Consider the following 22,354-nt stretch of genomic DNA (forward strand, 5'->3'; position numbering starts at 1 on the left):
TATCTTTTCGCCTCCAGCTCCTTAATCATCTTTGTTGCTCTTCTCTGCACCCTTGCTAGAGTCTCAACATCTTTTTTATATTGTGGCAACCAAAAATGGATACAATATTCCAAGTATGATGTAGTACCCTCTTTCAAATCATCAAACCATCTCTATAAGTTTTAAAGGAAGTCTCTGGATTTGCAGAGGAAAAAAACATATGTCTAGCCAAAGACTGGGGGATAAAGACATGATACAGATTATGTCCCCTGACTCTTCTTAATGCTGTAGGGGAAAAGATCTTTCTTTGGGGATTCAACTGGGCATCTTCATGGAATGATTTCTGATGGCATGGGTAGCATAGAGAGTGGAAAATAGGAAAACCTACAGATATGATTCCTTTCAGTTCTGAATCAATTTGCAAATGGTTTCTCTTCGCATCCTTTGCCTTTTGACCAGACCTGTGGCCAGTGGTGAATGTGCAGCCTGTGTTAGGTGTGGAGCTGAAGGCGGAAAGGAGGAACTACAAACAGAAAGTTGTTTAGGGGTGATAAGAAGGCTTCTTCTGCAGAGGACTTGTTTATTTCAGGCACTTGTGCTTTTTGAAAACAGATAGTAGAGCTGTAATCCCTTATCTGATCTCTCCCCCCCCCAAAAAAAATTGGCTGTTATTCAGCTTTTTAAAAAAACTTATTTTCAAAGACATGTTTCTCTTTATAAATACATTTATTGATTTGCTATATTGCTAGTGAAATAGTAATGTCATAATCTAACCTACTTAATATATTTCGCCAATTTGTAGGATCTACTTTATTTTTTTTTCCTAGAAAAACTCCAGCAGTAAAAGGTTGGGCAAAAGACATTTGGGATTAGAGAGTTCTGAATTTGATTAATGTATTTTGAGGACTAAAACTCAATGGAGGTCACCAGTCTTCCACCAAAAAAATAAAATGAAATGAAATATTAATTACTAATTTTCCACTCATCCCAATACAATTTTCATCATTTCAGTAGAATAATTGATGACACTAGAAATCTATTTTACTGATGCAGTCATTGAACAAGTTGGATTTCTTGTACTCTCTGAATTTGGTTGTTTTCTTGCAGATTTTATTACCAAGTTAGGTAACTTCAACAGAGTGAGGGAAAGTGAGTTTGCGGATATTTATAAGATAAATTATCAGATAAACTATCCAAGAAGAAGCAATACCTTAATGAAGGAACCTTTAAGGAGGAAGTGACATCCTCACCAAGACTGGCAGGGCAAGCTACTCTCTATAAATAGCCAGCAAACCCTATTCTCCAACACACTGAGGGTGTTACCCAGCGTCTTTGGGGATTCAACTGGGCATCTTCATGGGATGATTTCTGATGGCTTGGGGTAATGTGACTCGGTGGGCGTGGCCAACTTTTTTTTTTTTTTTACTTTTACTTTTAAGAGCATTTTTTCTACAACCTTAAGAGGTTGCAGAAAACAATGCTTTTAGAAGCTTCTGCCGATCAGGCAAATCTGCTGGGATTGCCAGAAGCTTTCAAAGGGATTTTTCCTACAACCTCCTCGGCTGAGGAGGTTGCAGGAAAACATGCTTTTAGAAGCTTCTGACAATCAGGCAAATCTGCTGGGATCGCCAGAAGCATTTAAAGGGATTTTTTTTTCCCTACAACCTCCTCGGAGGTTTGGGCAACCCGTCCTTTTTTTGGGGGGGTGATCTTTGCAAAGAAAAGGAATGCAGATAAGGCAGGTTTAAAGACCCCTCTGCTGCAAAGCCAAGGGCATCTCCTGGAAGTCCCAGTCATCAGAGATCCTGGCCCCCCACCCCAAACAAGCCAATCCACAGGCTCGGATTCCTGCCCACCCCCCTCTCCCCGCGAGCCACACAAAATGCGAGTGGAGCATCAGAATCCCCAACTTGCGCCTGGTTTTGCAAAAGCCCAGTTGGATAGGACCCCCCCCCCAGTGCCCACCCTCCCCACTCCCTTCGCTGGTTCCCTGGCGGTGTAGGCACAGCAGCCCTGGGTGGGGAAAGGAGGCGCCGGCCATGAGGCCGCTTTGCAAAGGTGCACCTGCATGGCGCCTCCTGCACTCTCACCTGTTGGATCTGCCCAGATGCCATCACCGCCGCTGCAGCCACTGGAGCCCATCCGGCGCCGGCGGGGAACTTTTTCAAACTTGGCCTGGCCCCACGGAGGAAATGTGGCTTGCATCTCGTGCCCTCTGCTGGCTCTCCGATCCAGTCGGAGCCCGGGAAGCCCCCATGGAAAACTCGCCGTCCTTGCCCCATGGGTTCCGCACAACGGCCCTCGCAGGTAGACCCAGGGCCCTAGGAAGTTCGTGGGGATGCTGGGCCCTGCGCGCCCAGGCTACTTGTGTTTGGCGCCATGGGTCCATCGCGGGGATGGCGGCCTCTGCGGCAAGTTTCGCCTTCTGCTTTGCTCCCATGTGTCTGGGGTGGATGGCTTATCCCTCGGTGGAGCCGGCTAAGAGGCAACGTTCCTCCTCCTGCCATCCTCGAGCTTAGCTCCAGGCAGCGTCCAGCCAGCCATACCTGGCTTCTCCCTGCAGCAGCCCACATCGATCCCAGGCAGCGGAACTTCGGGGCCTTTCCTCATCGTGGCGGTGACGAGGCAGGCAGGCAACTGGGTGCACAGGAGCGACTGGCGGCAGCGCTCCTGGCTGGCAAAAGGCTGAGTCCTGGGGCTGCATACGGGCAATGACGGTGGGTGGGGTAAGCGACCGGCGACCGGGCCGGGAACCAGTTCGGGGGCGTGGCCAACCAATCTTATTACCGGTTCTCCGAACTATTAAAATTTTTTATTACCGGTTCTTGCGAACCGGTGCGAACCAGGAGCAACCCACCACTGCTCTGATCTCTATCACTCAGATGATGCTTCAGACATGTGCTTTGCTTTAACTATATACTTTTTAATTACAATAATCTAACCAGAAAACCAGGATTGTAATAGTTAAAGGCATCACTTTAGAAACTGGGAGACTTTGAATTCTAGGCCTGCTTGAGGCACAAAGTCAGGTGGGTGACCATGGGCCATCACTTTTTCTCAGACCTGGGAAGGAGGGCAAGGGCAAACCACTTCCAAAAGCCTTGCCATGAAAACTTCAGGAACTATCCAAGCAGATGCAGAAGTTAACAGTGACTCAAAGTCAAGGGGAAAAAATCCCACAGAAGGTCTGTTTGCAGACTAGTGGTTTCAGAGTAGTTACTACTAGACAGTCTAGTAGGGATTACAGGATAATCCCATCTCATGAACAAAATTCTCTTTATATGCTTGAGTTAAGGCATATGTACACCAACTGTGGCCTGGGATTGCATTTCTCCAGACTATAATTGGAACATCCAAAGACCTGAATTTTGTCACTTTTGTGCAGGCTAATCTTATATTGTGGGCCAAGCTAACAACTCAAGGGCAATTCAGGGCTTTCTCTGAAATTTGGCAAGATAAATAGATAAAGAAATCTGTTTGGAAGAACCATCATGTGTCTTTCTTAGTTTCTGGACCTGATACATTCTCAGTTTAAGACAGCAAGAATAAAGTCCTGGCCCTTGTTGTTTTTAGGCCTACAGCAGGGGTGAAATGATCCCGATTTGGACCGGATCACCCGATCCGGTAGCGATGGAGGCAGGTGGTTCGGAGAACCAGTAGCAAAAATCCCTGCCCCCCCCATACCCAGCTGAGCTGCACAATCATCAGAGGCTTTTTTTACTTTTAAAAGCATTTTTTCTACAATCTCTTTGGCAGAAAAAGTGCTTTTAAAATTAAAAAAAAAAAGCCTCTGATGATCGCGCGGCTCAGCTGGGATCCTCAAAGACTTTTAAAAGCCTCTGATGATGCCAGCTGAGTTGTCTGATCGTCAAAGGCTTTTAAAAGAAAAAAAGCCTCTGCCGATCAGGCAATTCAGCTGGGATCATCAGAGCCTTTTGAAAGCAATTTTTTTACAACCTCTTCACCAATGAGGTTGTAGAAAAAATGGTTTTAAAAGTAAAAAAAAAAAAATGGCCAGTCACATTACCCCCCCACCAAGCCACGCCCACAGAACCGATAGTAACAAATTTTAGATTTCACCACTGGCCTACAGATAATCCTTTTTTTTTTCTGAATCAGGGAATGAGTTAAATGATTGAATTACAGCTTTGGGTGAGTGGGCAGTATCTTCAAAGCCTCAAGGGAGTTGGGCAGGCTTGCCTTAGCACTTATATGGACTACAGCAGTGGTGGGATTCAATTTTTTTAACAACTGGTTCTGTGGGCGTGGCTTAGTTGGGGGTATGGCTTGGTGGTCATGTGACTGGGTGGGTGTGGCTAGCTGGCCATGTGACTGGGTAGGCGTGGCTAGCTGATCATGTGACCGGGTGGGCGTGCCTATGTGCATAGGGACTACTCAGAGGGCTGAAAAAAGTCATTTCTGACAGGTCCTCGCACTTTTGACCGGTCATCATTTATCTTCTAGTCCAGAGATCTCCAACCTTGGCAACTTTAAGCCTGGCAGACTTCAACTCCCAGAATTCCCCAGCCAGCTATGCTGGCTAGAGAATTCTGGGAGTTGAAGTCCACAAGTCTTAAAGCTGCCAAGTTTGAAGACCTCTGAGCTAGGGCTTTGGGGCCAGCCTTTTGGGGAGGGGGTCCCATTCGGAGAGACCCCCTGCCTCTCAGGAAGCATCAGGCCCAGGCAGAGAAAATTGCCAAGGTTGGAGATCTCTGGACTAGAAAACCTCCAAAGGTCCCTTCCAACTCTGTAATTCTGGTATTGGCAAGCAAGCACAATTAAGCTACTTAAATCCTCCAGAGCAGGGGTCCCCAACGTTTTGGACCTCAGGGACCACCAAGTTCATAATTTTAAATTTCACGGACCACTAATATGAATCCAGCACATCGCTTGCTGAAGCACCTGGACTCAAAGTGACGGGATAGGGTCCTTCAGGCACTCTCCCCCCCTCTTTCTCTCTCTCTCCCCCTCTCATTCTCTCTTTCTCTCCCCCCTCTTTCTCTCCCCCCTTTCTCTCTCTCCCCCTTTCTCTCCCACTCTTTCCCTCTCATTCTCTTTCTCTCTCCCCCTCTTTCTCTCTCTCCCCCTCTCCCACTCTTTCCCTCTCATTCTCTTTCTCTCTCCCCTTTCTCTCCCTCTCCCCCCTCTCTCTCTCATTCTTTCTCTCCCCCATTCTCTGTCTCCCCCACTCTTTCTCTCTCCCCCTTTTTCTTTCTCTCCCCCTTTCTCTCATTCTCTTTCTCTCTCTCCCCCCTTTCTCTTTCTCTCTCTCTCCCCCACTCTCTCTCTCTCATTCTCTTGCAGGGGGCCGATCTGGTGTCTGCAACGGAGAGCAAAAAAAAACACCTCGGTATATTTGCAGCGCAAGGCAGCCCTCGTTTCCTGCCGACTCGGAGCGGTAAACAGCGTCTGGTTCGGGGAGCAGCCGGATTTTGCTCTCCATTACTCTCTCGGCCTCCTGCAAGCTCTCATCTCTCGAGAAGCCCAACCAAAGTTTCCCGCGCCACTTCAGGGAGCGCTCCTCGAAAGACGAGAGCTTGCAGGGGGCCGAGAGAGCAATGGAGAGCAAAATCCGGCTGCTCCCCGAACCAGACGCTGTTTACTGCTCCGAGTCCCAAGCGACAGGAGATGAGGGCTGCCTTGTCCCGCAAATATGCCGGAATTTGCTCTCCATTGCAGACACCAGATCGTAATGCACCACCTGCAAAAATGAGAAAATTTCCAAATGTAGCCCTGCCCTCTTACAGCTCTCCTGATGTTCAACTGTTGTCTTTCAAGGAGGATACTTGGCCAGCTTCATGCTTGATGTCTCCCACCTTGGCAGCTTTAAGACTTGTGGACTTCAACTCCCAGAATTCTCCACAATTCCCCAGAATGGGCTAGGCGGGAGTTGAAGTGCAAACGTTGTAAAAGAGCCACAATTGCCCAGCTCTGGGCTAGGGTAGGCTAACGCTGTGCGGATGGGAGGCGGGGCAGGGCGAGGAGCGGGCAAGCCAGCAATTTAACAAACGGTTCGGTGTGCTGCGGGTGCGGGGCCAATAAATTACAAAAAAAACACCGAACCATTTGTTAAATTGCTGGCTCGCCCGCCCCATTTATTGGCAATAAATAGTAGTGCGGAGGGGCGGGGCAAGGGGCGGGGCGAGCCAGCAATTTAACAAAGGATTTGGCCGAACCCCCTAGAACCCCCAGAATCCCACCACTGGACTACAGTCTGGTTCTTATATTAGCTGCCTCATGCATCTTGTTCATAGAGTTATTCCAACCCCGTTACTTATAACTGTGATAGAATTGAGCAAGCAGCACAAAATAATTTTCTGGCATTTTCTGGATATTCTGGCATTCAGAGAATCTTGATTAATTTAATTTAAAAAAGATTTGTACCGCTCTTTGAAACATGCGTACATTCTCACAGTAACTGGAATATCTGGAGAGCAGGAAGGAAGAAGGCTTAAAAGGTGTAGCACAGGTTTATTGAAGCTTGTCATACCTGCCTACCACTGTGTTTGGGATTTGGTGGGTCTGTGCAGCAAAGCCGGGATAGATTGTGTGGACTCCACATAGTTCTACAAGCAACAAAAATGGGAAATATTACAGAATCATGTAAAAAAAATGTATGCTTTCACCTAGCATAGATAGCACTATCACAGAGCATCTGTTTACCCAGGTCTGCCCTTGAATACACTACTAAATTTTGGAGGTCATGAATATGTGAACATTACCTTCCCTTAAAACCAAAGACTAGCTCAGTTTTTTGAAGCAACCAGGCACTATTGTTTGGGGACTTCTCAAATTGCTCCTTGTAATCACAGATGGCAAAAGCTGCTTTTTAGGATTGATGACCTTTGGGAAGTGTGGCTGTAGAGCTCTCAGGAGGAATCTGAGTGAACAAAGCAAGATCCCACAGATGACCAATTCAGAATAATTACAATCTTTTGTGGGTTCTCCTGTTCCTTAGCCACTTGCATGTGTTACAGAACTGTTATAATCAGACAAGCTATCTCTGGCTTTGAAGATCTGTTCCTATGCTGTTCAACTCTTGATTACTCTGGATTTCTAGAGGAGAGGTTGGTGGGGACTTTGACCAAAATGATGTCATCTTGGAGGCATAAGAAGGTGATTGTGGCACAGAAGGAGGTGCCAGCAACTTCTGCACAACAAGAGGGGGAACTGGACTCCTGGTTTCCAAGGGAAGTGGGTGTTGAGGAAGAGAAAGACAGGGAGGAGGAGAATCAGGGGTGGCTATTGCTGACTGATTTTCCAGAAACCAGGAGGAAGGAGCTGGAAATGGGTGTGCTGAAAGACATGATCTAAAGTGTGGATCCTCAGCAGGGGGTGATGGAGAAAGGGAAACTGGGCTATTTGGTGCACTATGTGAAAATATGAAGCATGAACTGGCAGAAAGAGCTCTGGTGTCAAAATCTTTGAGAGAGGGAATGTGGCAAAGAGCAGCATGGTTCCCAGACTTTATCCTCAAGTGTGGTTCACTGGTGATTCCCTTTTTCTGGAACAGGAAGAAGTCATGGGGTCCAGCAGGATTCATGGCATAGAAAACATTTGCACTGTCGGGAATCAGCAGCTCTTCAGGGGAGAAAAAGAACAAAACGCAGAAAGAATGAGAGTGAGCAAGGCTAGCAGCATCTCCCCTCCCTCAATTTTAACAGAATAACAGAGTTGGAAGGGACCTTGGAGATCTTCTAGTCCAACCCACTGCTCAAGCAGGAGACCCTATACCAGACAAATGGCTATCCAGTTTCTTTTTAAAAGCCTCCAGTGATGGAACTTCCACAACTTCTGAAGGCAAACTGTTCCATTGGTTGACTGTTCTCACTGTCAGGAAATTTCTCCTTAGTTCTAGGTTGCTTCTCTTTTTGATTAGTTTCCATCCATTGCTTCTTGTCTTGCCTTCTGGTACTTTGGAAAATAGGTTGACTCCCTCCTCTTTGTGGCAGCCTCTCAAATATTGGAATACTGTTATCATGTCACCACCCCTAATCCTTCTTTTTACTAAACTAGATAAACCCAGTTCCTGCAACCGTTCTTCATATATTTTAGCCTCCAGTCCCCTAATCATCTTTGTTGCTCTTCTCTGCACCCTTTCCAGAGTCTCAACCTCTTTTTAATATTGTGGTGATCGAAACTGGATGCAGTATTACAAGTGTGGTCTTATCAAGGCATTATAAAATGGTACGGACACTTCACGTGATCATGATTCTATCCCTCTGTTAATGCAGCCTAAAGTTTGTGTTGGCTTTTTTTGGCAGCTGCAGCACACTGTCATATTTAAGTGATTGTCCATTAGGACTTCAAGATCCCTCTTGCAGTTACTGCTATTGAGCCAGGTTTCATCTAATCTTCTGTAATTTAATCACATCTAATTAATTAATTTAATTTACTTACATCTAATTATCTATACATTTGGTTAAAACTTTACATTCCTCACTACTGAATTTCATTTTGTTAGATGGGGCCCAGTGTTCAAGTTGAAATCCTTCTGGATCTTGAGGCTATCTTTGGGGGTGTTGGCTATTCCTGCCAGCTTTTTGTCTGCAAATTTCATGAGTTCCCCTTCTGTCCCCTCACCTAAATAGTTTATAAAAATATTGAAGAGCTCTGAGGGTAAAAGAGAACCTTGGGATACCCAGTGTCTTACTTCCCTCCATGTAAATGTGGTTCCATTAAGGACTACAAATTGAGTGTGATTTGTCACCTAGTTACAAATCCATCTGGTAGTGATGCTGTCTAACCCACATTTTTAAAGCTTACTATAAGTAGGTCGTGGTCTACTTTTTCAAATGCCTTACTGAAATCCAAGTATACTATGTATACCACAACATTTTGCTGGTCCACTAATTTCGTCATTTTGACAAAGAATGAAATAATATTTGTTTGGCATGATCTGTTTTTGACAAACCTGGGTTATAACTCTGCTTGCTTCTAGGTGTTCGCAGATCTGCTGGTTAATTATCTTTTCCAGGAACTTCCCAGATACTGTATTGATGTCAGACTGATTGATCTGTAGTTTCCTGGATCTGTTTTCCCCATCTTTTTTGAAGATGGGAACCACATCAGTTCTTTTCTGGTCCTCTGGTAGTTCTCTAGTGCTCCAGGATCTTTGAAAGGTATGATTCAGTGGTTCCGAGATCACATTTGCCAGCTCCTTCAGAACTCTGGGATGTAATCCATCAGGTACTCATCTAGAGTGAGCAGATTCTTTTTTCCTTTCATATTAACCCATATGCATTCTAGGAGGCTTTCATCCTTGGTTTTAGCATTTCTGTAGAGATGTAGTGATCTCTTACACAGTGGTGAAATGCACTTACCTTCGCTACTGGTTCGGGAGTGTGAGCTTGCATGTGCCTCTTCTGCACATACGCAGAGGGTCAAAAACTAGATGTAATGACATCCCGACTGGTGGGCAGAGCCTCCCACCACTGGTGCTACTGGTTCGCGTGAGCCGGATAGATCTGGTCGGATTTCACTACTGCTTTTACATATAATGCAATAATAGGTTGAGGGAGTCAATCTATTCTCCAGAGCACCTGAAGGCCGGACAAGAAGCAATGGATGGAAACTAATCAAGGAGAGAAGCAAGAAGAACTAAGAAGAAATTTCCTGATAGTTAAAACAATTAATCAGTGGAACGACTTGCCTCTAGAACAGTGTTTCTCAACCTTGGAAGCTTGAAGATGGGTGGACTTCAACTCCCAGAATCCCTGCTGGCTGGGGGATTCTGGGAGTTGAAGTCCACCCATCTTCAAGCTACCAAGGTTGAGAAACACTACTCTAGAAGCTCCAACACTGGAGGTTTTTAAGAAGAGATTGGACAACCATTTCTCTGAAATGGTATAGGGTTTCCTGCCTGAGCAGGAAGACATCCAAGGTCCCTTCCAACTCTGTTATTCTATATTCTGTTATAATGCAGTTCTATCTTCTCTAATCTGTTTCTTTGTCCAGTTTATATCCTTCCATCAGTACATTCCAGTTGTGAATTTCATCCCACCAAGTTTCAGTAATGGCAAGTATATCATACCTGCCCTTGTGTACTAATATTTCAAACACTCCCTGCTTGTTCCCCAAACTTTGAGTTGGTGTATAGGCATCTGAATCCTTTATGGCTGATCCTGCCAATCACATGCTGCACCACTGTTTTGCTGGCCTACAACTGTCCTAGGATATCTTCTAGGATTCTGCAATTCTTACCTTGACCATCTCCCAGAAGTTGCAGAAGCTGGTAGTTGCATGGTGAATCCTCTTCCAGTTTGTGCTTCTGTAAGGCCCGCTGTATCACAGCTGTGGTCTTATCCTGGCTAGTGATCTGTAGAGAGAAATCATCCACATAGGTAACCATAGGTGAGTCTCATAGACCCAGCTATATGATAACACAGTGTAAAACATTGTTAAAAGATGAAACAACCCATATAAATGGCATATTACTGACCAAATAGAAAAGTGGTCTCAGTGAAGACATTGTTGGCTCTGAGTTGCCCACTCTCGAGTGTATTGCATTAAGTAGACCCCTTATCTAAAAATGCTGTCTGCTTTTGAAAAAAATAAAAAATACACTAATTGTATCTCCATACACACCACAATCCTCAAATATGCTGTTGGCAAATCTCCAGAAATGGCTTGTCTTCACTAATGTCCTCCAGTTGCATTGGACAGTTCCCATAATTTTCAGCCTTCATCATAAAAGTTTCAGAGGTATATATGGATTTGCTTAGCTCTCTTTTTTCCCGTTCATTTCTCAATCTTTGCAATTTACAGGCATGTAGACTTTAACTCCCAGAAACCCACAGCCAGCATGACTGTTGATGAGAACTTCAGGAGTTGAAATCCACACACCTGAAAACTGCCAAGGTTGAGAAACTTTGCTCTAGATACGTTGATTCCTTTTTGTTCTAGATCACTTATTTTGTGAGATTTATTCTTCACTTTCTCAGTTCACAGTTTCCATATACAGAAACTGTAAACGTGGGGAATTCCTGATTCCCTTCACCCTTCTGGTGCAATCAGAGAACCCTCATCACTTTAATCATGTGTTATCTTTTGGCATGCTTTCCAGTCATGTCTTATTAAACCTGTCCAAGATATTTCCTGCAATCCAGAACTTGTGGCTTCCCTTCCACCATACTACCCTCTCTTGGAAACTTACCAGAATGCTGCGATAAAGGTTTCCATTTCCACAGATATTGTTCATATGGACACGGACAATGCGAGTTTCTCTTTCTCCCTGTTTAGAGATACAAATTGGCACAGGCTGCTCACGCAGTGGACAGGTTTTCCACTGAGTTACAGGTGGATCCTAAGCAGAGGAAAATGACCAAAAGTGAAATATTATGGCTTTTAAAGTGGCATACTTCACCATTTTTGATGTGCCATGAGAGACTTTTGTGTATGCAAACTATAACCTGTGATGTTGGGGGAACAAATGGTGTATTCTGAGAGCCTAACCAGAGAGCCTAGTATTAAAATCTAAAGTAAAACCAGGAATTCCCCAGGATTATAGTTTCTGTACATGGAAGCTGCGAACTGAGAAGGTGAAGAACAAATCTTACAAAATAAGTGATCTAGAACAAAAATGAACCAAAGTATCTAGAGCAAGGTTTCTCAGCCTTGTCACTTATTTCAGGTGTGTGGACTTCAACAAGTGAAGAGTTCATCAATAGCCATGCTGGCTGTGGGTTTCTGGGAGTTAAAGTCTACATGCCTGTACATTGCCAAGATTGAGAAATGAATGGGAAAGAAGAGAGCTAAGGAATCCATACATACCTCTGAATTAGGCAGTGAAAAATAATTTAAATTCATTGTAGAAATTAGAGAACTAATTGATCACACCATTTAGCGAAATTTTAATTTGGTAGAAAAAATGACTAGGAAGATTTAAATAGTTTTCAAATAGTATTTGTGAATGACCAATATTTCCCAGTACAGTATCAGATTGTCATCCATGTAATCTTCTGGGTAGAAACTTAACCTGTCTGTTCTATATAGAAGGTAGTGAAAAATTACTCACCCATTACGGCAAACACCCATGTTGATAAGTGAAGTAGGGTATGGATACCTAATACTTGAATACTTGCCATCCAGTGGGCACATTTACTCCTCAGTCACAAATGCAAGGAGAAATGCAAGCTCCACTCACTTTTTGCAGTGGGCAGCCAATCAATGTGATTGGCAGCTGCCATTAATAATAAGTAAAAGGCACTCAATCCTCAGCAACTAAGCCACCTTATTTGAACTGGTCTTGGGTAGAAAAGGGAGAGAGGAAATATTGATGAAGGCATGAGCAGATTATGTGTGTGCATGAACAGGTATGTAGATTAACCGTTGATCCTTCTTGGCAAGCTATATAAGTTTCAAGGACAACATTATTACTTTAAAAGCCATATGACCTTTAAAAGCCATATTCTAAGGAATGCCTTGTTACGAGTTTGGAAAAAGTATCAATATAAGTTAAATTATAAGATACCTATATGGGCAATACCCAGACATGTGATAGAGAATATAAGTGTAGAACAAAAGCAAGAGGTGATTACCTATAAAGAGCTTCTTAAAATGGAAGGGGGTATATTGCAGTTAAAATCTTGAAAAGCATTAAAAGAAGAAATAATAATTCAAACTTGGTTTCAGTATGGACAGTTGCAAGCTAGATGGAAAGAAGATCAGAGAATTGGTATCATGCAGAAGAAGGAAAATTTGGTAAAACAAATTAGAGATCAAGGTCAAATGCATATAAAAAGATTATATAATTTATTGATAGAAATAGATTCAGAAATGGAATTAGTTAAGGATTGTATGATAAACTGGGCACAAAACATTCAGGAACCAATAATGATGGAAACTTGGGAAAAAATATGAGTTACAAATGTAAAATTTACGCAAGCACAAAATTTAAGAGAAATTTTTTATAAAATGCTCTACAGATGGCATTTAGATTCTAAAAAGTTGGCTTGTATGTATCCGAATTTGCAATCTAAGTGTTGGAGATGTGATTGTAATGATGCCACTTATTATCATATATGGTGGACTTGTAAAAAAGTTAAAGCATTTTGGATTAAAATATGGTGGATTATCCAAAATATTCTTAAAAAGAAGATAAAGTTTACTCCACAATTGTTTTTGCTGGGTATAATCACAGATTGTACAGTTATAGAAACTAAATTGGTTTTAAATTTAATAACTGCAGCTAGACTTTTGGTGGCACAATATTGGAAGAAAGAAGATTTGTCTACTATTGAAGAATGGACATTAAAAGTAGCGAACTTGGCAGAAATGGTGAAAATTTCAGCATATTTGAAAGATCATTCACAAGAATATATTGGAATGGAGAAGATGGATTGATTATATTCAAAACAAATATCGGACTAAAAAGTATCAAATAGCTTATGAATGAATAGAAAAATTAAGAGTATTTATATTTAGTTAAGTAAAAGGGGAGTTAAAGTGTGAAGGGGGGGATAGGAATCCATAGTTAGTTAGCTTAGTTTAGTATATGATTGTTAATTGTTATACCCTGTATTTTGTTCTGGGAAGTTCAGGGGTGGGTGGGTGTGGGGTAAGGAAGGGAGTGGGGATGGGGAAATATTTGTAAAAAAAAAATTTTTTTGTAAAACTCTTCAATAAAAAAAACCATTATTGCTTAGCCTTGTTTATAATTATAATTATAGCCTAGCCCTAGGTTATACAAACACCCACATGCTTAATGAGGGTAGCATAGATTTTGCTTCCATGGTATCTACACCATAAAAAGCTTATACTGTGTCACATTAAACATATTAGTCTTAAAGGAAAGGATTCATCTAAAGAATGAACATGTCTACCCAGCACCCATCACATGATCATACACAAGATTTGGTTTCCTGCTGTCTTTCAAGGTTGATGTTTTTGGAAAGTAGTAAGCATGGGAGGGCAGGGAGGGAGGGAGAAAGGAGGCTTGTTTCTGGGGAACTAGATGCTAAGATGAAGCTTTCTATCAGGCTCCAAGTCAAAGAAATGCAGAGGCAAAGAAGTGAAGTTGAGGGGAAAACTAAGGAGGAGGCAATAGTTCATGCTAATAGCAAAAATAATAAATCAGGGATGAAATTGATTTAAAAATAATATAAACTGAGACTTCCTATTTTGGTTACTTTTAAACATTGTTCTGTTATGTATATTTTATGTACAATTCTATTTCTGGTTTAATAAACATTATTTAACATCTCAATCTATTTTATAATTTTGGGAGCTTACAAATGTAAAGTGTGTAATGTACTTTTTTCAAAAACTACTGCCCCTCTCCCACCCCAGTCCAGGTTTGCCCCAGACAAGCCAATGAGCCTACTCAGAAGACATCATGACTTTTGCATCTGCTTCCCTGAAGGGAAGGTATATTACTTGAAGTGCCATGCTAATTTGGCACCTTCACCAGACACCAAGAAGGTTGCAACTTCTCACAATCAATTGTTCTATTCTAAAAAATAGGTGGTTTGTTGCTAGTTTTTTCCTTGGGAAAGGAACTGCAGGCTGTGAAATAAGTATTCAAAAAGTGACTAAGGTCTTGCACTTTTATGATGAACAGTTAAGGAAACTAGGTACGTTTAACCTAATGAAGATATGGCTTAATGAAGATATGATAGTTCTCTTCAAGTAGTTGAAGGGCTGTTACAAAGAAGAGGGGGTCAACTTATTCTCCAAAGCACCTGAGGACAGGACAAGATGCAATGGGTGGAAGTGTATCAAAGACAGTTCCAACCTAGAATGAAAGAGAAATTTCCTGACAGAACAATTAGTCAACGGAATAGCTTGCCTCCTGGAGTTTTGGGTGTTCCTTCATTGGAGGTTTTCAAGAAAAGATTGGACATGCATTTGTCTCAGATGGAATAAGAACTCCTACCTTGGGCAAGAAATTGGACTAGAATACCTCCAAAGTCCCTTCCAGTTCTATGATTCTATTATTTCTATGACTTGAAATTAAGTCTTTCTCAGTCCATAAATCTGTATCCAATGTAATCCTACTTCCTGCAATAGATCCCACCTCATCTACAAATCAGCCAATGAAACAAGGGGGAGGGCGTCTTCCCTATTGACATTCCTTGGCTGTGTCACTGCAGATAATCTGCAACTGATCCTAGAAATAAAGCAATAATTAATGACTTGATCCTGGATTTGATGCAATCTGCATCGAATTTTCTGGAACACCTTCCAGGTTTTTATATTGCTGAAAAGAAAGAAAATAACCTCCTTATTCTAAGGCAGCTTCTTCCAGTTTGGAGCCTACAAATACAACTTCTAAATCTGAATAATAATCTCTCCTTCCCCACTTTGGGAATGATAGTATAATATTTTCACACTTTTGGATGCCACCAGCTTGAAAAAGGTTACCAATTCTGATTTGCAAGAATCCCAAGACAGTTTTAGAAATAAAAATAAACATGTCACCTTGACGCCAGGGGATACCCATGTTGGGGAGCAAGGGACACTGGATCCATCTTCAGAGTTAAGGCTATTAGAGGAACCCAATGGCATAGTTCCAGTCTTTTCAGACCCAGAAGGAGTTGCAGATGGTTCTGAGCTCAAGCGGAGTCTGCAGAGAAGGAGAGAAAGGGGGCCAGACAGAGAGTTAAGGGAAACATGCAGTTTCACATATTCCTCATCTTTCTCCACATTAGAATAAAATCAAATGGATCCCAGCATATCATCACATCCATCTCATTATTTAGCCCTTCATAATACTCTGATCTAACCCTGTTTCAACCTAGGAGCACAAATCATCTATGTGTATATGAGCAGCCCATATATGAGTGGCTAGTATAGATCTGGGGGTGGAATGTGGATTTTGTACTTCAGAAGCTGCTCAGGTCAAAGTTATTCCTTGGCATGTAATTCATCACTGGGTTTATGTCTTGGTCTCATCATTTGCTCTGAGTATCATTTTTCTAATTCTCAGACCAACCTTGCATCACTCTTTATAGAATGTGCTTCAGAAATAATTCATTAGAGAGTGTGGATGATGTCACGGCGAGATGATGAGTCCCTTGGGACTCCAGGGACAGCGCCAAAATCCAAGCCACCAGGAGGTCCAAACAGAAATCGCCTTGAAGGGGTGATGAATGAAGAGAGCACACTGCTGATCTCAGGGAGCCTGCAAACTCCCTGATTGATCTGGAGAAGGCTCTCAAAACTGACGAAGAGGAAAAAATGGCCATTGTGTGCTGGACCGAAGCTGGGACAGCCACAGGAAGGAAGCATCAGAGATTGACTGTCAGTGTGATTGAGCTGGATGAGAGTTTTTCCAACTTTGAATTTTTAACATTAATGGAGAGAAGAGCCCCCCTGGAGAATAGCTGGTGAAAGTGGGACCTAAAAGAGGAGGTGGAATTGTTTTTTCTTCTCCACCTCTCCTGGAAAGTGGCGAGGAGAGCCTTAGACCCATCTTGACAGGAAGTTAAGCTGAAGAACTTTTTAGAAACTTCTTAGAAAAGAATGAGAATATTTTGTAATTAAAAGCTAGACTGGACATCTCAAATATACTATTGGATAGTACAGAAGCCTTGGAGATTACAATATTTTGATATACAGATTTGCTTTTTTTGCCTTTTTTTATTATTATTTTATTTCTATGAAAATCTAAACTGGAATATACTCTAAAAAAGAGAAAGTAAAAGAGGAAGAGAGAGTAGCAAAGTCACAGTGCCATCTACTGGCAGAAGAGGAAAGTGGAAGCCGGGAGCTATGAATCCACAAAGTACATAATTTTGAGAGATTGCGTAATTGAAGATAAGAATTGACTGCCAGGAAAACAACTCTGGTGCTATAAGCTGGTCAAACTGAACAACTGAGATAGAGAGCGTAACACTGAGACTTGTTATTTCTAAACAATCTAGCTCTTGAAACTCAAAGGGAAATATAAACAGCAAAAGGCTTTGTTTTTTTTGTTTTTTTATTTTGCTCTGTGAACTCTTCATTAGTAAATATAAAACAATTGGGGCTTGGCAGGCCAATGTGGAGTACAACTTATCGATACATTATCCCTTTTTGTTGGATAATAAAGATTAGGGTCTGAAGAACCCGAAGAAAGCAATAAGAAGGATGGGATTAAATGATTGATAATTTTTGGATTATAAACCATTTTTGTTTTTCTTTCTGCTCTTTGTTCCTTCTCTGTTTTTTTCTCTTTTTACCCTTGGATTACAATGGATAATTACACTTTCTTCTCTTCTCCTTGTGGATTACAAATACTAAAACAATCCAAAATGAGGAAAACACAGTCAGCACCATCTTCAGCAGCTTCAGCAGCAGCTTCAAGCCCATCGGGACAGAGAACCTTGGATGCTTTGTTACAACAAAAGAAGGTGAATGCAATGCAGGTAGAATTAAAAGGGTTGATCCAAGCACTGCATTATGACTTCAAAGAAAAAACAGGGAAAGTAGAAGACAAATTAGAGAAAGTAGAGGACAAATTAGAGAACATTCAACAAATGATGGCAAGCAATGAACAACGCATGCAGAAAGTAGAAGAAAAAGTGGAACAAGCGGGGGGGGGAAGTGGATGATAATATGATAATAGACTTACACTAGCAGACAAAAATAAAGAAAGAATAATAATATCACTGGAAATGGATAAAACTGATTATTATCTGCGGTTCCAGAATATGGAGGAAGAAAAAGGAGAAAATCTAGCAGAGATAATGGCAGAGTTGCTGGCAGATGCCTTAGAGGTGGACAAAGAAATTTTTTTGGCAGATATTGATGAAATATTCAATGTTAATACTAGATATGTGGTGAGACACAGACTTCCTAGGGAGGTCCATGTGAGATTTACAAAAAAAGCAATAAAGGCAGAGATTCTACAAAAAACAAGAGATGAGCTTATAAAATATAAAGGGAAGGAAATAGTAGTACTAAAACAGATTCCGAGGAGAGTAAGAGAAATAAGGAAAGAATACCAATTCCTGACAAGGCAACTAATGAAGAATGGAGTGAACTTCAGATGGCTGATTCTGGAGGGAGTATTGGTGACTTGGATGGAGCAAAGACATAGATTGGATTCTATAGAAAAAGCAGAACAATTTTACGAACAATATTTTGGACCACAAGAGGAAATGAGAATAAGTGGAAAAGAAGAGGTCAAATGACGAGAAGATGTTACAGAAGAGTGAAATATGCAGCAAAAAGAAGATGAAAGAGATCAGTAGGAAATAGTAATAAGAGATGGGGCAAAGGCTAAAGAACTGAGAGAGATAAGAATGACAAAACCCATCTACAAGTAACTATGGAAGAAGAAATTAAATTAATGTCAATTAATATAAATGGACTGAATTCAGCAATAAAAAGGAAAAGGACTTTTAATAAATTAGAAAAATTAAAATTAGACATAATTTGTTTATAAGAAGTTCACATTAAAAAACAAATATGAAAGTATTGGAATATCCTAAAATTCGGAAGTTATTTACTTCTTTACCACAACAAAAGAAGAGTGGAATAGCCCTTTATGTAAAAGAAACTAATACTAAACAAACTTTTATGGATGAGGAAGGAGAATTTTGATGGTGGAGATAATGATGAAGAATAAACAGATACTTTTGGTAGCAATATATGCACAAATACTAATCAAGAGAACTTTTATGGAAAGCTTCATTAAAAAAATAACAGAATTGGAGTATGAAAATATATGTATTTTGGGAGACTTTAACACAATTGTGGATACGGAAATGGGTTGTAAAACTAGAAAGACAAATAAAAAACAAGGAAGACACTTCCTAAGGCTTTTTTTAAAATGGCGGAAGAACTAGTCATTCAAGATGCATGGCGAGAGATACATCCCAAGAAAAATCAATACTCATTTTATTCAAATAGACATGTGTCTTGATCAAGAACAGATACAGTGCCCTTGCTGACCTTAATAGGAACACTAAAGTGACATGTCAAGGTAGTTGTGATAATGATAACTCAAATAAGCAGGGGATCGTGGTCCGAGATGAAGAAATTATTTTGGAAAGGGGAAAGTGTGAATCAGATATTGCACATCAGTCACACAAGAAGAGCAAGATATCCAAAAAGAGAAGCCACCTTCTGGTTGGTGATTCAAGATTATAGTGAAAAATCTTACAGATAAGCAGAAAAAAGAGTTAATGAAGAGAATAGACATTTAGATTGTAGAGAAAGTAAAACATCTAGGGATTCAGTTGACAGCAAGATGTATAATGATTAAGGAAGATAATTACCATAAATTGTTGAAACAAATTCAAATGGATCTGGAAAAATGGAAAAAACTATCACTGCAACTATCACTGGTAGGAAGAATAGCTACAATTAAAATGAACATATTGCCAAGATTACTCTACTTATTCCAAACAATCCTGATAAAATTGGAAAAAAAATATTTTGAGGAATTTAATAAAATAATACATAAGTATATTTGGCAAGGGAAAAAAGCAAGAATTAGCTTTAAAATGTTGCAAGATATAAGAAGCAGAGGAGGTTTTGGGTTACCAAATTGGGAATTGTATTATCAGGCTGCTGTAGTTACATGGATGAAAGAATGGATTGTATTGAGGAATACAATCCTCAATACCATTGGAAGGGTATGATTTACAGTTGGGTTGGCATGTTTTCTTGTGGTAAAAACAAGATACATGGATACTTTCAAAGATATTACATAAGGAATGCATTAATATTAGTATGGGAGAAAATGAAAGAAGAACATTATTTAAGGATACCAGTTTGGCTTTCAATAATGGAAGCATTGATTCACCCAAATGTTATTAATATGGGAAATAATGTTAGATATAAAGATATTTTGAATGAAAAGGGGGAACTCAAAACTAAACAAGAAATTAGTGAGCAAGGGATCGATATAACATGGTACTCACAAGTGCAGATACATTCTAGATATGAGAAAATGCCAAATTACATGGTTTTTATAAAGAACTAACAGAATTAGATAAAATATTAACAGGAACAGAAGAAAGATTGATAAAGAAAATGTATAGCTACTTACTGGGTATAAAGTTGGAAGAGGAACAAGTAAAGGAGACAATGATAGCATGGGTGAAAAATTTTGGTTACATGATAGAATTAGATAAGTGGGATAGGAATTATTAATTAACAATGTCGACTGCATATAAAGAGCACTTGTATAAGATGTTTTATAGATAGCACCTTGCACTGGCGCGATTGGCAAAGATGTTTAAAGATAAGTCAGCTAAATGTTGGAAGTGCCACCAGATACCTGGATCTTACTATCATATGTGGTGGTCATGTGTAGAAGCAAAAAAATATTGGGCAAAAATAAAGACCAAAAAAATGGTTGGAAAAATGATAAAACAACACATTGAGCTACAACCAGAATTTTTTGGCTGGGGATTTTACCTGAAAGTTATAATACAGAGAACACTTATTTAATTATCCATGTTCTAACTGCAGCTAGAATTGTATTTGCACAACATTGGAAAAGTGAAGAGATTCCTATTGATGAGAAGGTGATTAGGAAAATATTAGCATGTGCAGAAATGAACAGATTAACACTAGCAATTAAGGAGAAAGAACAAACTGAATATTATATGATATGGGAAGGTGTTTTTTTTTTTTTGCTTTAATTTATATGCCGCCCTTCTCCGGAGACTCGGGGCGGCTTACAATGCGTTAAACAATAGCCTTCATACTTTTGTATATTTATACAAAGTCAGCTTATTGCCCCCACAATCTGGGTCCTCATTTCACCTACCTTTGAAAGGATGGAAGGCTGAGTCAACCTTGAGCCTGGTGAGATTTGAACTTGCAGTAATTGCAAGCAGCATGTTAATCTGTTAATAACAGTGCTTTAGTCCACTGTACTACAGGCTCTTTGTCAATGGTTAGAGAATAAAAAGGGAAACTGGAAATAAAAGGAGAAGATTAAAGAAGAATAGAAAATATGTTAAGATAGAGGTATAAATAAGATGATAATTGTTAGTATTATGATTATGAGGATAATTATGCTTAATGTTATTATTATTGTATTCTTACTAGAAGACATCTTAAAAGGAAAAATGAATAGGCTTATAATGTTCAACCGTTTAATATACTATAATTTTAAGATTAGAGAATTAATATTAATGTGAATGATGTTGTAAATGCTGAAAGTTGTTGCACAGAGATATTTGTACCCAGATGACACACTGTTTAAGGAAAGATGGAATGTTTATTTTTTGAAAAATAAAAAATAAAAAACTTTTTTATAAAAAAAAGAAATAATTTAATTGATCATTTGGAAAGCTTTACCAGCTTGCAAATCCACTTACAGTGCCTCCTTTTCAAATCTAATCTAATCTAATCAAAATTAGTAAACTTCTGAATGTGTCTAATGCTAGTACAGTTATACATTTAAAATATTCAATCATTCTGCATATTCATTATATTTCTGCAACAGCCCATTTCTTCTGAAAATTCCCTCTTAGGAAATTTAATTTAATTTACAAGCACCATCTCTTCTGAATTGTATTTAATACTTAGAAAAATTTAACATAGAAATCTGAGTTCTAGGACTTCTCACATTATACTAGGGAAAGTGGGTTTTAATTTTACTCTGAACCAGGAATTTTATGATCTGGAAAGCCCAGACCAGTGGTGGGTTGCTCCCGGTTCGCACTGGTTTGCAAGAACCGGTAGTAAAAATTTATAGTAGTTCGGAGAACCAGTAATAACATTGGCTGGCAATGCCCCGAACCAGTCCCTGGCCGGTTGCCGCTCGCTTACCCCGCCCACCTCATCAGAGGCTTTTTTTTTTTTTTACTTTTAAAAGCATTTTTTCTACAACCTCTTTGGCCGAAAAAATGCTTTTAAAAGGGAAAAAAGCCTCTGATGATCGCGTGGCTCAGCTGGGATCATCAGAGGCTTTTAAAAGCATTTTTTCGGCTGAAGAGGTTGTAGAAAAAAAATGCCTTTAAAAACCTCTGACAATCCCAGCTGAGTTGCCTGATCGTCAGAGGCTTCTAAAAGCATTTTTTTCTGCAACCTCTTAAGGTTATAGAAAAAATGCTTTTAAAAGTAAAAAAAAAAAAAAGTTGGCCACGCGCACCCAGTCACATTACCCCCCATCAAGCTATGCCCACAAAATAAGCCACACCTACAGAACCAGTAGTAAAAAAATTTAGAACCCACCCCTGGCCCAGACCTCTTGCAAATCTCCAGAGGCCTAAATTACCTGGATTTGATGAAGAGGGTGACATTGTGCCGCATATTTATAAGATCAGCCTTAAGTGCAGCCCTGCCCTCTGAATAGTCTAGTACCCTATTTTTAATAATGGTCAGCCAAATGCTTCAGAAAACCCCACAAATAAAGCATGAAGTAAACAGCTTAATGTGTTGATTTATAATTGCACTGTGGTTTAATCTGTCGACACCCAAATTAACC

General features: G+C 40.4%; 1 protein-coding gene across 3 annotated transcripts in view; it reads right to left on the minus strand.

Annotated features, from left to right (window-relative positions):
- Window positions 1–6,430: 6,430 nt before the first annotated feature.
- Window positions 6,431–22,354, minus strand: part of RGL3 (ral guanine nucleotide dissociation stimulator like 3) — a 40,214-nt gene continuing 24,290 nt past the window's right edge. The window contains exons 14-17 of one of the 3 annotated variants that reach the window (XM_087886525.1): window positions 15,400–15,544; window positions 11,135–11,212; window positions 10,183–10,297; window positions 6,431–7,560 (exon numbers count right to left, since the gene is read on the minus strand). In XM_087886525.1, the coding sequence (XP_087742651.1) occupies window positions 6,977–7,560; window positions 10,183–10,297; window positions 11,135–11,212; window positions 15,400–15,544 (922 nt within the window). In that variant the 3' untranslated portion in view covers window positions 6,431–6,976. Of the gene's footprint in view, window positions 7,561–10,182; window positions 10,298–11,134; window positions 11,285–15,399; window positions 15,545–22,354 lie in introns of all 3 variants that reach the window. The other 2 variants (XM_034434537.3, XM_087886526.1) reach the window with 2 other exon arrangements.

Source organism: Pantherophis guttatus, chromosome 2 (genome assembly GCF_059756535.1).
Source record: "Pantherophis guttatus breed Tessera chromosome 2, ASM5975653v1, whole genome shotgun sequence".
In the NCBI taxonomy this organism is placed as follows: Eukaryota; Metazoa; Chordata; class Lepidosauria; order Squamata; family Colubridae; genus Pantherophis; species Pantherophis guttatus.